The sequence below is a fragment of the Petaurus breviceps genome, unplaced genomic scaffold, assembly GCF_028583685.1.
Source record: "Petaurus breviceps papuanus isolate PSGF00001 unplaced genomic scaffold, PetGlider_PUasm1.0 164, whole genome shotgun sequence".
NCBI classification, from domain to species: Eukaryota; Metazoa; Chordata; class Mammalia; order Diprotodontia; family Petauridae; genus Petaurus; species Petaurus breviceps.
This window is the reverse complement of record NW_027185735.1, coordinates 9,579,879-9,597,285: the sequence shown is the minus strand read 5'-3', so window position 1 is coordinate 9,597,285 and position 17,407 is coordinate 9,579,879. Positions and strand designations below refer to the sequence as shown.

Genomic DNA, 17,407 nt, shown 5'->3' with positions numbered 1-17,407 from the left:
TAAGCTAATTCATATGCCAAAAAAATCATTATGGAAAGAATGGAAACTATTTAAAGCAGAAAAATAAGCATGTTTAGAATGCTCTTAAATTTTAGGCAATCTACAATCAAACTACATTTTTTTGAGTTCTTTAACAAATAGAGGAATTTATATTTTACAGAGTTTAATTACAGTTTAACTTTAAAAAGTGGAAGTTACTTTAAGACATATACTTTTGATCTTCTCTGAAAGTATATTTTTAAACATTTTTTTAAATTTTTAAATTAAAAAAAAAAGGATTTTTAAACAAAGGCAAATTGACTGAAGATTATCATCTGAATTCTACTAAACCTCAACCATAAATCATTATAGCTTTTGTCTCTCCCAACTGAGATATTGCCTCAGTCATTCATACCACTAATAAAATGTTATGTTGATACCTAGTAGTATGGTTCTTGTATTTTGAATACTACTTTATAACAATTTACTGCAACAGAAAGCTAAACAATGACAGAAAATAATTTTATGCATATAAAATAACAAACAGGAAATAAATTAGTGTGTCCACAGAAAATTATGAAATCCTTAGTAATGGATTAGCAGAATATTAATCATCCAATGGATGGCAAGGGTCAAAAGCTGTTGAAAAATTGAGTTTTCAGATAGTCAGGTTATATCCTTATCTTTAAAAAGGTAATCAAAACAAAACATACACATATAGACACAGACACACAGACAAACACACATAGACACAGACATACACAAAGACACAGACACACACACAAACTTGATTCCTTAAGGACGGGGCTGTTACTTCTGTTTGGTTGACAGTGACTGGCTCAGCTCTATCTTGAATATGATCTCAGTAATACTTGTTGAATTGAAAAAGAATTCCCATAAAAGACCCTGGCATTATTGAACCAAAGTATTGATCATAGAAAATGAGCTGGAATGGATCTTTGAGATCTAGTTTAACCCCTCATTTTACAGATGAGGACATAGACCTAGTAATTTGTCTGAAGCCACACAGCTATTTAAGTAGTAGAGCTGTGTAGAGAACTTGTCTTCCATATATTTTTATTATTACTACAGGGGCTCTTTAATATTATCATATAAAAATAGTTTTTTAGGTTTATATAATTTAATCAGTCATCTCCACAAATTTAAGCACTGAATAAATGTTGTATATACGGAGCTAAAAAAATCCACCAAAACCCACTAATATATTCCCAGAATTTGAAACAAAAGAAGTATAGGTGGAATTAAAAACACCTATCATAAAGTAATTTTTAAGGAAGCATACCAGTTAAATTTTTTCCTTACATTAAGGACAAATATTTTACAATTATGTAAAATGGCCATGGAATCTCTAATTTACAGTTCTGTAAAAATGTTTGCATTCAATTAATTTAATTATATGAAAACAGAAATTTCATCACAAGTGACACAAGTTGAGGGCCCAATAAAGTGCTCATGATATTACTTTGGAAATCTGATTACTGAAATGTATACTTTTATAAATAGTTTTCAAGTAACAAATCTAATATCAATGGTAAGGATAAGTTTCAATGCTTGTGTTCTACAGAAGTATCATTCCAATATTCTAGTTTATCTATGCCCATAATTTCAGGTTACACAAATCATCTGTTTACTCTATGATAAATAACTAAAGAAGAATCTTGAACACTTAGGAAGTGAATGGGAATGATATCATTGCATTCAGAGTTGGGACAGGTCCAAGAGAAGAAAACATCAGTTAATGAAGTGGTTTGTTTCTATTTCTTTCTATCAATAACCTTTATCCAACCTTCCATTTCTAACCATTCAAATCATCATTGCATCCTTGTAATTGCAAGAAGTGTTAAGTGAGGAGTTTGCAATAATATCAATTTCTTCAATGTGTTCATTTTTTTAATAAAAAGATAACAACTGAAAGATATACACCAAATATCCCCTTTGGGTATATAGATGAACATGTGTGTATATAAATAAATATATATATGCATTTGTATACACACATATATGTATATAATTTATGTTTTATACATACACATATACTAGGAAACAGATATATACATATCTCAAAATAGAGCTGAATTGCAACTTGTATAATTAATTACATGTCATAATAACAGAGTGTAGTTTATAAATATTAAATACCAACTTTGTCTCAGCCTTTGAAAAAAGTAAAACTATATTTATTGTCTTTGCTTCTTTTCACCTCCTCTTACCAATAAAACTTGCTTTTTTTTTTTTTTAAAGATACCCTTTTCAAAAAAGTATCAACTGTGTGCATCACTAATACAGGTCATGTTATTATTGATCTAGTGAATACTGAGGAGAAGAGATCCACATTTAAAGACACATAATTTAATGTGATTAATCTCAATTAAACAAAAAAGTAATACACAGATAGATAGGAGAATAAAACGGATGCCAAAAAGTTGCCATAACACTGCCTTGACAATTCTGAGAATATATCATTCTATGTTGTTTTTGTTCATGCACACACTCATACAGACACACACACACACACACACACACACACACACAAATAAAATAATACCATAACAGAAGGGTTCTGTATCTGTGTTTAAAGAAGGGGTTGTTGGCAAACACCACAGCTCACTTCTGCTGAAATGTACACAACTGATATATGCAGCACAGAAAGCTGGCACCAAGGGCTTATAACCTTAATTTGCCTGCAAGAAGGAATGGAGATTTACCTTCAGAGCACGTTCTTGATTGTTTTCAGCAGTCAGATGTCTCATGTTGTTTGCTGAAGTCTGGTTCTGCTCTTTCAGATGATGAAGCTCCTGCTCTAGCCGTTTGCACTGCAACGAGAAAAGAATCCCATTAAGTAAAGGAGCTATGGCATATATATTTTTTTTACAACAAGCCACATGAATTAATGTAAATAACACCATCACTTTTTCAAAAATAGAAGGTATTTTAGCAAAAAGAAAGCGTCAACAAAAGCAATGTTTAATCTATAACATAAAATAATACTAAAAAATACACTGTTCTTATATTTCATTTTTAAATTAATTCCTCTCAATCATTAAAATGAACATTTTTATTAGATTAAGTAAAACATGCAAAATAGTTTAGATTATTTTCTAATTAGATGAGTTGTTTACTATTTATCTGGTATTTGGCTAAAATAGCAACATATTATATATGTTTCTGATAATTCTTTTGTTGATTGTTGAATTACACCAAAATTTTAATAAAACATGCTATATTCTATGATCATCATTCATTAATTTTATTTTAACTTGTAAAAATAAAATATATTTATGTGTAATATGCATACTTAGACACTTTTAAGTTTCTTTATTATGGAATAAATTTGAGATAAATACCTGGATAAATTATTTTGAATAAATAAATCCACAAATAGCTACAACTGTACAACTTAGAAAAAGCAAAAGCAAATTCAACATGATGCTACTTGGCCCTCATGTCCACTAATCTTCACTTCAAAATAGGTAAAGAGACACCAAATAACTGTTGTTAACAGTTTAGATTCTTGATAATTTAAAGACTATCAAAAAAAAAAAGAAAATTCAAAGTCCTAGCCATTAACAATGAAAAATAACAATTCATACATACACATACAACTACATGTCTTTCTAACTAATGATTATGTTTCTGAAAATTGTATACAAATTTTCATAAACCATAGGATTTAAAGTACACCATAAGAACTGGCTATTTAAAGAAAAAATTGTGGTGAATTATTTAACTTGGTGTAGTTTTAGGATTCTTCCAGGTATTCAAGTTCAGCTCACTGACCAATAGCTTGCAAGAATGAATGAATGAATGAAAAAAAAAAAACCAACCCAACACACTTATTAAGTGCTGGCCATGTGCTAAGCACTTGGGATACATATAGAAAACAGAGACAATCCCTGCTGTCAAGGAGCTCATATTCTAATAGTAAGGGGACAGCACATAGAGGAGGTTTCAACTCCAAGTCAGATGGAGAGGGCAGTGATCCTTGGAAGAGAAAGGCAAAGCAGATGGTGATGCATCTTCTTTATGTTCCACTGATAAGCCCATAATAGTTTCTGATGTTGAACCCATTGGCAGTGTCTAGGTGTCAAGAACATTCTTTTATAGGTATACAGCAGTCAGTGCTGCTGAATGTGGATAACATTATCTTTTTAAAAATGAGAATAGCATCTATTCTTCTCTAGAACCTGTCCCATTCTCTATTGCTTTTATTTTTTAAAATAAGTTTTATTGATGCATCTTTTAAATTCAATCCCTCCTAAAAGCTATTTTGTATAAAAATATTTTTAAAGAAAAAAGAAGAGGAAAAAAATCAGCAAAATTGATCAACAAATAGAAAAAGACTAAAAATATGTGCAATATACCACTTGTGGACATACCACTTTTACAATGATGTATAGATATCTTTTCTTCTTTGGAGTCATATATTTGTTCTTTATAATTTTGCAACATACATTTTTGATTGTTCTGTAGCTGTTCTTTCCATTTAAATTGTTGTAGTCATTGTTTATATTGCTTTCTTGGCTCTTCTTACTCCAATTTGCATCAGTCAATGTAGATCTTTCCATGTTTCTCTATATCACATTTTTATTTCTTATAGCTTGATAATATTCCATTATATTCACATGCCATAATTTGATTAGCTGTTCCCTTATTGATAGACATCTACAGCATTTCAAATTTTGCTATCACTAAAAAAGCTGCCATAGGTATTTTGGTGAAGTGTATAAATATTTTGGCATATTTATTTTTCAAAGATTACTGATTGTGAATAAGTAATCACATTGGCCAGTCCTTTTCATATCTTAGAATGTAGTCAATCTGAGACTGGTGAGTTGAACTCATCAATGACAACTAGGTGCTCTCTCTTAACACTTATTTTCAACTCCATATTAGCTAATTTCTGTTCTGTCCATTCTTATGACAAATATATGAAATTATCCCTGATGGCATAAGAAGAGCAGCTAATCCTTGACTGGCAGAAGACTAGCCATGCCCTTGGTCACCTCTTAAAAGATATCTTGCTAAGCTCTATAAAAGGCTAGAATCCGCTTTATGGAATATGAACCCCTAAATCTATAGCAGAGGTGGCAGGAATGTTAAAGGATTGGGGACGTGATTTTTTTCCCCTTCTTTCCCCATCATCATGGCAGCATGTGTAGTAGGAGGAGTTAGAGCTTCCAGCTAGGAGGAGAGGTGTATAGTCTGCAGACAGACACAAAGAAAGAATAAAGTTGACATACATGAGGTAGAAAAGAGTCACACTTCTGGTAGCAAAGAAGAAATCTAACAATGAGCTCCAGAGAGAACTAGTGCCAGCAACTCAGAGGTAAGCTATAGAGAGAGCAGTGGACTCTAGGAGGCCAGCTGAGCAACAGACCTAGCAGAGATGCTCTGCCTGGGGTGGGTTGGGAGGAGGGTTGAAGTTTGGAGGGGAACTGCAATGTAAGGATTCCATGAGAAGAAAAAGATCAAGTCTCTGCAGTAGCAGAGGCATGTCTTGGCTATACATGTTAGCTAAATATGTGCCTCATGACCATTGTATACCGTGTTTACCCAATCTCTCCACAGATGCTATGTGCATTCCAGAGAGTATACTCCATACGAATTGGAGGAACATTTGGTAGCTACTGCTCCTACTATGTGAACTTAGTAAATGTCTTTGAACCTGTTGTGTTTACTGGCTAACTGTTAAAAGTAAGCTCATCAACTGGGACTCATTAAGTATAGTTTTAGGAAGAAGAATACAGAGAGTATCACTGTACTTTAAAGTAATCCCTCCCCAAGGATGCAAGCCACTAGAGAGACTGAAAGTTGTAGTGGCATTCCCCTGAGGTGGGGCTCATTGTCCTTACTTTTTTTACCTGAACCATTCTGAGTTTTACCATTCCTAGTATTATTCTTAAAGGACCATATCATGTTTTTGTATTTATCTTCTTTTACCTAACTTGGCTTCCATCTTCTGTATATTTTTTTTGGTTTTATTTGTTTGTTGCTGTTATTTTATAAGTACATACTGATAATCTTTGGATATTACTTCCTTTTTCTCCTCATCAAAATGGCTAATTTTTGTGTACTGAATATTTCATTGTTAAGCATTTCCCCCTCCACTGTAAAATTTTAGGCCACAGGATCCTACCTATTCTTTCCCTGAACCCTCCGAAATCTGTTATCTTAAATTCCAAACACTCTTCATGAGGATATCTTACTTTCCTTTTCTCTCTTTTCCTATCCAATTACATATGAACTAAAGATACTCTTTCAGAACCATATATTTGTAATGTCTATGAGATCCAACTTCATTTGTGTTTTTGTGAATACACACAAAGCAGCTAGGTGGCATTATGGACAGAGTATTGGGCTTAGAGTCAGGAAAGCCTGAGACAGTACTTCCTCAGACACTTATTAGCTGTGTAAGCCTGGGCAAGTTAAGTAACTTCTCAGCCTCAATTTCCTCTGCAATAAAATGAAAATAACAATATCACTGACCTAAAAGAATTGTTGAGAAGATAAAATAATATACAATGTGCTATATAAAAATAATTATATAAATACTATTATTGACTCCTTCCTTGGATTTTTGTCTCCTGAAAACTTCTTGGTATCTCTACTGTCTTATGCTTATTTCTAAAATATAGGTAGAAAGGTATATAGAATTTATCTTGGTGGATATGTGGAGGCAGTTTTCTCTCTCCCTCTTCCTTACTGTTTAAATACTTTTCTTTGATTAAGTTTATAAGACTCCAGGCAAATGTTTCTGTACCAATCTCTATTAGGTGGATTACATCCCTGAGGAGATAAGATGCACCTGAATAACTCTGGCTTAAATAGCCAGAGATGTTGGTTACTATTACTATACCTTTAAGAGACAGGGAATAGATTCTTGGGAAGTGATGGTGAACCATAATTTTTGAGAGAGTTTGAAGAGATGTTCTAAGAGAAATAAGTTTAACTTTCATTCTTTGGAAAAGAAATTCTGTGGCTATGACACCACAGTGTTCTGGAGAAGTCAAATGTGGCAGCTTTTGGTGTAGTCCATAAAATCTACGAAGATCTTTATCCCCACTCTGGCTCCCTCTTCTATAGATGAATTGAGTCCCCAGAGCTTGGCTACACCATCATCATCATCATCATCATCATCATCAACAGCAACCCTTTACTAAGTGCTGCTATATTCCAAGAAATGTGGGAACACTTGGAATAAAACAAAACAAAACAAAACATGGCCTTGGCCTTGAGCTCACAGTCTAAAGGGAGTGACAACATGACAACAATTCTACAGTGGAGGGGGAAAATGCTTAACAATGAAATGTTCAATGCACAAAAATAAGCCATTTTGAGGAGGAGAAAAAGGAAGTGATATCTAAAGATATCAGTGTGTACTTTTAAAACAACAGTAACAAAGAAATGAAACAAAAAACTGTGCAGATGATGGAAGCCAAGTTAGGTAAAAGGAGACAAATACAAAATATATAACTATGGACACAGAAGAAAAGAGATGGTGTAAAAGAGAGGAGATCTCAGATGGAAGGCACCAGCATCACAGACCAGGAAAGGTCTCTTGTAGAAAGGGGAATCTAAGTTGGGTCTTTAAGGAAGCCATGGAAGTCAGGAGGTAGAGGTAGAAGAGGAATACATACAGATCTAGTACTTTGGGCATAGTGGACAGTAGTGAAAAGGCAGAGCAATGAGAGTGAGTGTTATGATCAAGGCACAGCAAGAAAGGCTAGTGTAGAAGGGTTTTAGAGTACACAGAAATGAGTAAAGACAGGAAAGGTGGGAAGGTGCTGAGTTGTAAAGGGCTTTGAAAAACAAATGTAGGACTGTCTATCTGATTCAAGATGTAATAGGGAACCTCTAAAGGTTACCGAATTGAAGAGGGGACAGTGACATAGGCAGGCCTGAACTTTAGGAAGCTCACTCTGGCAACAGTTCAGGGGTGAGGCAACAGGGTAATGGCTACGTGAGTGGAGTGAAGGGGATGTATATGAGATAATATGCTGTAAAGTCCTAACAACAGAGTAGACACACGAAGTGAGAGAGAGCCTGAGTAGCTGGGACAATGATGTTGGCCTTCGGTAGTAATAGGGAAGTTTGAAGAAGGAAAGGCATATGTTGAGTATCAGCTATCTGCAACTACCTGTTACATTACTTTTATTACTCTTTATTATGGATTACGGATTTACATATTCTACTGTGATATATAAATGCATTATGTACTATATACTATTTAGATCTTTACTCATGGAGGTAGTTTGTCAACTTGTGTTTTGAATTGTGGTATTTATTGTATATGATATTAATGAGGAAATGATATACTACCAAATTTCACATCCATCATTTTCTTTCTTCTCATAAGTCATTACTCTAGTTCAGAACCTGACTACCTCTTCTGGACTACTATAATCACCTCATAATTGGTCTCTCTGCCTCAAATATCTCTTCTCTCTGATTCACCCTTTATATAGTTGCCTAAGTCATGTTGCCATACTGCAGGTTTTGCCATCTCACTTCCCCATTCAATAAACTTCAATGCTTCCCTATTGCCTCTAGGATCAACTATACTAAGCTTTCCTGTTTAGGTTTTAAAGCCCTTTATAACCTGTCCCCAAACTACCTTTCCAAGCTACCTTTCTCTTTCACATACTCTACCCCATCACACTGCTGACTCAGATGGAAATTACAATCCACAGAAATCCCTAGATATTTTTCAGAACAATTGCTACCTAACTATTCCTCCCCCATATTTTAGTTATGAAGTTACAAGTGTAACAATCAAAATCATTGGCCCATTGTTTTCAGACAGTCACCGTACTCACATCCAGAAAAACTGGCCCTCCTATTCTTCACAAATTATACTTCATCACTCATCTGCAACCTTTTTCAGTGGTTGTCCCTCATGACTGGAACACACTCCACTCCCACAATACTTCCACACATTCTTTTCCTACAAAATTCTGCTCAAGTAACAACTTCCACATGAAACCTGTCCTGATCCCAACTACTAGTATTCCTCCTCTTGTAATTTACCTTGAATTTATTTTGCAAATATTTATTTGTAAATACTCTATTATACATATTGTCTTCCATGATGGAATGCAAGCTCCTTTAGGGTTGGGGCTGTTTCATTTTCCTCTTCTGAAGTGCCTAGTAAAGTGGTTGGCATATAATAGGTGCTTAATAAATGTTTGTTGATGGATTAATTCAAAGGAGAAGATGGTTGACAGTGAAAAATGCTAAGGTTTTAAGAAGGACTAGAGTTGAGAATCCTTTTATCTTTATTGATGAACTCAATTATACTCCTCTCAGTAACCACTGCAAACCTCTATCCTCAAGCTTCTTAAACTACTTCTTCCCACTTATCAGATGATTTTGCATTCTACTACACACTCCTAATGAGTTCTGACAAGGGCAATGTAGAATAGGGCTATAACCTCTCTATTACTGGAAACTATGCATTTCTTTTCTTTTCTTTTTTTTAAGCAATTGGGGTTAAGTAACTTGCTCAAGGTTACACAGCCAGTTATTTCTGGGTGTGGTGCTAAGTATCTGAGCCCGGTCATCCCGATACTGGGGCCAGTACTCTTACTCGCTGTGCTACCTGGCCACCCCAACTATGCATTTCTTAATGCAGTCCAAGATGACTTTAGCCTTTTTGGCTACCCCATCACACTGCTGACTCATATGAAGGTTAAAATCCATGGGAACACCTAGATGTTTTTCAGAACAATTGCTGTCTAATCATGCCTCCCTCATATTTTACTTACAAAATTATAATAAATGTAACAATCAAAATCACTGGCCCAGTTGGTTTGGGGTACTTGCCTTTTCTTGCTCGTGCTTGCCTTTACGCCTGGGTCTCTTTCTCTTGCGTCTTCAAGCCTTCACTGAGACTTTTTTACCTTGATGACATGGTATTTCAAAGTATCTACTCTGGCATTGATTATACTTTCTCTTATCTCTCTGGATGCTTGGGTCCTAGAAGGGTAGTTGGAATACTCTTCATGAAGTTTTTTTGTGGAGTATATATATTTGTGGAGTATTTGTAGAGTAAAAATACAAAAATATTTATATCAGTTCTTTTTGTGGTGGCAAAGAGTTGAAAATCCCATCAACTGAGGAATGGTTGAACAAGTTGTGGTTGGAATAAGTTGGAAAGACTCTCCCTATCACTCCATAACCTCCTTTCATTTGGAATGCACTTAAATTAAAAATTTCCATTCAATTCAAATCAGAGTGGCTGTTTTATACTAATTCTCTACCCAAAGCCTCAAAGAAAACTGTGAAATGGTCTTAGGCCCAAAAAAGATTTCTGGGCAAAGCTCAAAAAGTATTTTAAAAATCAAATAGTAGAAGTACAGGAAAAAATTGGTAAAAGAAATGAAAACAATGTGAGAAAATCATGAAAAAAGGGTTAACAGCTTGGTAAAGTAGGCACAAAAAATACTGAAGAAAAGAATTCCTTAAAAACCAGAATAGGCCAAATGGTAAAAGACACACAAAAATTTACTGAAGAAAATAATTCCTTAAAAAGTAAAATTGGCCAAATGAAAAAGGAGTTAGGAATAAAACCAAGAATCACCTACCCAGCAAAACTGAGTATAATCCTTCAGAGGGAAAAATGGGTACTAAATGAAATAGGGAACTTTCAAATATTCCTGATGAAAGACCACAGCTGAATAGAAAATTTGACTTTTCAAATAAAAAAGCACAAAAAAGTAAACAGGAAAGAGAAAGCATAAGGAATTCAATAAGGTTAAACTGTTTACATTCCTACATGGGAAGATATTGTAACTCTTAAAAATTTTCTTGTTATTAGGGCAGTTAAAAGGACTGCATAGAAAGAGTGGGCATAGAATTGAGTCAAATATGATGGGTTGATTATATAAAAAAAAGAAAATTAAGGGGTAAGAAAGAGAAATGCACTGGGAAAAGGGGAAAAGAAAGGTAAAATGGGGTAAATGATCTCACATTAAAGGAGCCTGAAAGAGCTTTAACAGGAGTGGAAGATGTAGGAGGTGGGTGGAGGGTAGCACTTGAACCTTACTCTTATTGGAATTGGCTGAAAGAGTAACATACACACTTAGTTGGGTATAGAAGTCTATCTTATGCTATGAGAAAATAGGAGAGTAAAGGGATGGGGGCGGAGGAGAATAAAGGGGAGGGTTAGGGGAGGTAGTAGTCAGAAGCAAAACACTTTTGAGGATGGACAGGGAGAAAAGAGAGAGAGAAAGTAGGATAAACAGAGGGAAGTAGGATGGAGGGAAAGACAGTAATCATAAACGTGGAAAAAATTATAGTAAGTTTCTCTTATAAAGGTCCCAATTCTCAAATATATAGAGAACTGAATCAAATTTATAAAAATAAGAGCCATTCCCCAATTGATAAATGATATGAACAGGCACTTTCCAGACAAAGTAATCAAAGCTATCTATAGTCAAATGAAAAATGGTCTAAATCACTATTGATTAGATAAATACAAATTAAAAAAACTTTGAGGTACCACCCTATACCTATTAGACTAATGAATGTGACAGATAAATGTTGAAGGAGATGTGGGAAAATTGAAACACTAATGCACTTTATGTAAAGTTATAGACTAAACCATTCTGTAGTGTAATTTGGAATGATGCCCAAAGTGATATAAAATCCTTTAAAACAGCAATACAACTATTAGATCAGTATCCCAAAGAGAAAAAAAACAAAAAGGAAAGGGACATGTATGTACAAAAATATTTATATCAGCTCTTTTTATGGTGGCAAAGAGTTGAAAATCCCATCAACTGAGGAATGGTTGAACAAGTTGTGGTATATGATTTTGATGAAATACTACTGTTCTATAAGACATGATGAGTAGGATGCTCTCAGAAAAACTTGGCAAGACTTACATGAGCTGATGCAAAGTGAAATGAGCAGAACCAGGAGAACATTGTACACAGTGACAGCTATATTGTATAATTATCATTGTGCAGTCGTGGGAAACATATTTCCATATTAGTCACTTTGTAAAAGAAAACACAGACAACAACAAAAACAAGAAAAATAAAGAAAGTCAAAGTAAAGAGGAGTATGCTTCAATCTGCATGCAGATTCCATCAGTTCTTTCTTTGGAGGTTGATAGCAATTTTTCATCATGAGTTCTTTGGAATTGTCTTAGATCATTATATTGCTAAGAATAGTTATTTTCCATGACTGAACACTTAAACCCTATACCAAATTGCTTTCCTTCTCAAGTATGGGTGTGGGGAGTTAGGGAGTATGAGAATTTGGAACTTAAAATTTTTTTGAAATATTAAATTTTTTTCATGTAACTGGAAAAAATATTAAAAAGTAACTATCACATTCCACTCAATTAAGTACTAGGTTCTGCATGAACTAATTCAGTACATAAGTATACCTCATTTGGCTCAAGAATTCATAGCATCTCTTTGGAAACTTCAAAAATTATCTCAACATAAGTTTGTCCCCTATAAGAATACAAGACAAAGAACATTCAATTAAAAAAATCTAATATGTTTAATTAGAATTTTAAAAAAATTAAAGAAATGGAGAAGACCATCGAATTAGGATTTTATACCTGAGTAAATAATTAGGCAAATCTTAGTAATAACTACTGGAAAGATTCAGGGTCTGTGTGGGAACACAGTTTTTGGGGGTATAGAGTCCCTCTTATACCATCTGCCATATTCCATCATGTTAGTCCCAGAAGGAGGTCCTATTAATCTCTCAGCTTGTTTTAAGCAGTCAGCAAATAGGCTGTCCTGTTGCTTTCCCTATTCCTAGACTGCTTATATCCATAATTATTTCTCCATATATTAACTCCTTTTTTGTTTCTCCTTTGCCTGCTGTATCTATCTCCCAGTATCATCTTCTAAATTCCTGGTGGACTACTATGAGGAAATTAAAAGATTCAGTTCACCTGTGGCCTTTTGAATGGGTTTCTGCTTGCTTACAGTTTGCAATTCTTTTAAAAATTATTCCTTTTACCCTGTGGTTGCACTCAGCAGCCATCAAGTTGGGAACAGTTAATGTTGGAGTCAGTGTGGAAAGACAGGCACTTTAATGCATTATTCTAGAACTGGAATACAACCTTTCTGGAAAGTTATTTCAAATTACACAGCGAAAGGTACTAAAATGTTATACCCTTAAATCTAAGATTCCACTGTTAGGCATAAGAAAAGTTATACCCTTAAATCTAAGATTCCACTGTTAGGCACTGTCAAAAAGAAAAGTTCCATATATACTAAAACATTTATTATAGCAGCACTTTTCAGTAGCAAAGGATTGGAAACAAACAGATAACCATTGACTGATGAATGGCTAAACTGTGGTACATAAATATAATATTACTGTTCCATAAGAAATTATGAATATGATGAATACAGAGAAGCACAGGAAGACTTACCTGACAACATAGTGAAATAAGCAAGCCAAGAAAACAATAGATATTAATACATTAATATAAATGATGAAAAACAACAAAAAAAAACCTGAAAATAAAATGTAGCATTAAAAAGAACAAACTTGGTCACTAAGATATCTCTTCGATTCCTTTACAAAGTCAAGTGATCCACAAGTGTGGAACACTAAGCATGAGGTCAGATTTTTTCAATGTTGTGATCAATTTTGCTAAAAATATTTTTTCTTCTTCCCTTTTCTTTCTTTTTTGTTCTTAAATTCTGGAAGAACAAAGAATTTCTCTCTGGGAAGGGGTAAGAAGAAACATACAGGGAGATTCTAGGTGATATAAAAACAAAAGAATATGCGTAATCTATTAAAATTAATTGTTCAATAGCATAGTAGGAACTGTAGCTTTGTCTTTGTTTCCTGTTATATAAGAAAATAAATATTTATTGTATTTAAAACTACCCCAAAATAGAACATGTTAGCTTGGAAAAACTGAATTGTTAATCTCTAAAGGTCTTCAGTCAGAGGCTGGATGACTTAGTTCGGAATGCTGTAAGGAATTAATATTTCAAGTATAGGTAGGACAAGACAGACTCTGTAATGCTATAAATGCTTTTTCAGTCTGTATATAAATCATTTCAGAAATAAGTAAATAGCAAGGATTCTACTTACTACTAATTTGTCTTTCAGCACTTATATTACACCCAAACCAAGTGTACAAAAGTTTCCTGCACTGAAGCACAATCAAAAGTGCTATATAATACTTGATTTTGCATCTTATTATTGAACTTGCCTTAAAAGTTTGTAAACTATAGTAATCTGTATTTGTATATAATCCCTCCACTAGACTGTAAACTTGATAAGAATTTGAATTGTTTTATCTAAGCATTATCACCAAAATGCCCAGCACAGATTATAGACGATAAGTGCTTAATAAAATAATATTAATAATAATAATTAATAAAACAATGTTTGTTGAATAACAAAATTACTTAGGTCTATGTGATATTCAGAAATGTTACATGGAAAAAGTAAATAAAACTCTATGTAAAACAATTTTATCACATGATCATGTTCATTCTAAGACTTAGCAGGATTTGAAGGAAAAGAGAGTTTTAGACTCGAGAAAATGAGAAGAGAAAATGAGTAGAAGGCATGAAGATAAAGAAATCCTTTATTTAAGTTTCTTTTGTCTAATCCTTAATAACTGTAGAGACCATAAGGTCTTTGAGGGAAGGTATTGCTTTATTCTTATCTCTTGAATAAGGAAACTGATGCATTATTGTGGGATTGTAAGCAAATTCCTTAACCTTTTTCACACACACATACACACACACACACACACAAACACACACACGGTTAGGATGTACCTTTTTCTTTTCCTGAGTAATTCAGAAGTGAGCAATGACCCTCCTTCCTCCTACCTCCAGACAGGAAAAAAAAACAAAACTCTGTTCTGATCTTGTTTTATCTTGTTAAAGATATTTCCACTTGCTTTTTAATAAACTAGTCTAAATCTAAAATATGAGAAAAAATAAATCAATTACTCTTCTTGCAAAGAGATAGGATCACAGAATCATAGAATTTGAGAATTGGAAGGGACCTCAGTATTCATCTTGTCCCATTCAAACATGAAAGGAACTCCTACTATAACATGTCTGACAAATGCTTGTCCAGTCTCCTCTTAAAGACCCCAATGAGGGGAAGCCTACCACCTCTTCAGGCAATCCATCCTACTTTGGACAGCTCTAATTAAGCTATAATAGGAATTACCAAAACACAGATACCTTTTCTGCTAAAAATAATATCTATATACACTCAGTTGTAGAAAGGAAAAAAATTGTTATTAAATTATTATATCCAGTTGTGCAAAGAGGTATTATGATTTTAGTCAGAAAAACCTTGCATCAGAATATAGATTATGTACTACATCTATATGTATAACATATATCAACATATATATGTATGTATATGTGCAAAACCATCAGTTTGCTTTTCCTCATGTTTTGAATTTAGGTTAGTTTAACAAAAAGCAAAGAAAGATTTCTTTAACAAGACAATCCAGGCAAAAAGAAATTTAATCTGTTATTTTACTACAGGTAGAAAGGATAGAAATGACTGTCTTTCAATGTCCAAAAAAAGGGCATCTCTTAATCAAGTTTAAATATGCATATATGACATATATGTAGATATAAACATATGTATCTAATATAGACATTAAGATGCACATATCTATAATATGTTGGGCTCACAGGACCAGAGGTCAAATTTAAAATTTAACCATATAATAGTCCTTGGGTTTGGATCTATAAACAAGACTTAATCTGCCCACATGTCTAGGATGATGGGGGAAACCTATTAGTTGAACACTTTATTGGGAGATAGTAAATATATATGTATATATCTGTTTATACACACATATTTTTACACTCACACATACACACACATATACGCAAACACGACTTGGGCAGCTAGGTGGTACTACATAGAGTGCTGGTCCTACCATGTTTCCCCGATAATAAGACACTGTCTTATTATTTTTTTTGGACAGAAAAACACCAGAGGGCTTATTTTCAGGGGAGGGCTTATTTTAATGAACATTGACAGCAATTTTAATAAACAGGTAAATGTGAACAAAAAAATGTACCTTTATTCAATAAGCAAATCACTGGGGAAGAACAGGATGATGCGCTCACTGCTGCAGCTCTGATTGGATACAGCTCGGAGTGCGGCGTGCGTTTCACCCGGCGGGGGGGAGGGAACAGTGCATACAGAGGGTACCGTAATGTAGTGTGTAGCGCAGGGGATCACCTTCACTACAGTAGCAATCTCAATAGGGCTTATTTTCAGGGGAAGGCTTATTTTGGAGGAATCTTACACAGTAAGGGGAGGGCTTATTTTCGGGATAGGTCTTATTATTGGGGAAACACGGTAGAGTCAGGAAGACTTATCTTCCTCAGTCCAAATTTGGCCTCAGACATTAGTAGCTCTGTGACCCAAGACAAGTCACTTAACCCTGTTTGCCTCAATTTCCTCATCTGTAAAATGCTTAGAAAAGGAAATGGCAAACCACTCTAGTATCTTTGCCAAGAAAACTACAAATGGGGTCTTAAAGAGTTGGACACAAATGAAAACAACTGAACAACAAATAAACACACACACACGGACACACACCCACACACACACAGCACCCCCTTTATATTTTGCTTTTCATAAAAACTGATCTAAGAGTCTTGTTCCTCACTGGCCTTCAACTCTGAAGAGATATTCATTGATTTTACCTTTGCATACTGTGATTGACTGACAAGAGCTATATATAAAGTGCCCATGGTCTCTCCTATCCTGGACCTATGGACATACAGGACAGGTCTTCCATCCTTCTGATAAAAGTCTATGTAGATCCAGGCCCAAGGATGATTATAAAGTTAAATTTTAGGTACAACCTCTGATCCCATCAGTCTCATGTGGTATATAAGTATTGGAAGCAAGGAAAACTGATAGGATCTTCATAGCCCATATAAGGAAGTGAGACTTCACTAGGAAAGGACCAAAGTTCTACTATTTGGCTGCTTCAAACTTTAAGGACCTACTTCACCAACCAACATTAGCAGGGGGCCTTAAACCAAAGACTCTTCCCTACTTCCAAATGTGGAGATAGGTTTTATTAGGATAACAACTTTGAGGACAGACTCTTTCCCTGTGGGCAAAGAATGGTCTGGACCCTAGATTGTACCATTTGCTTCTTTTTCAACACTGGGAAAAGATGGGACACTTGAAAATAACTGTAAGATAATGTAACTCCAACAACCCTTGAATGAGGAAAGGGAGAAGAAAGTATTCTAAACAGCAGGAGCAAAGGTATTTTCCCCATGCATCAGCTGGGAGCAAAAGGTAAAGAGTACTTGAGCGGCAGCAGTGGCAGAAGCAATGGCCAGGGACCTGGCACCCAAGGAGCAGAAGGAAAGACAATGGTTGTGATTAGTTTTGTTTACATGCTGTCTCC

The 17,407-nt window shown here is 34.4% G+C and overlaps 1 protein-coding gene across 18 annotated transcripts in view; it reads right to left on the bottom strand.

Moving 5' to 3' along the window:
* Window positions 1-17,407, bottom strand: part of MIPOL1 (mirror-image polydactyly 1) — a 567,089-nt gene that overhangs the window by 239,162 nt on the left and 310,520 nt on the right. For all 18 annotated transcript variants that reach the window (XM_069082287.1, XM_069082288.1, XM_069082277.1 and 15 more), the window contains one exon: window positions 2,706-2,813. In XM_069082287.1, the coding sequence (XP_068938388.1) occupies window positions 2,706-2,813 (108 nt within the window). The remainder of the gene's footprint in view (window positions 1-2,705; window positions 2,814-17,407) is intronic.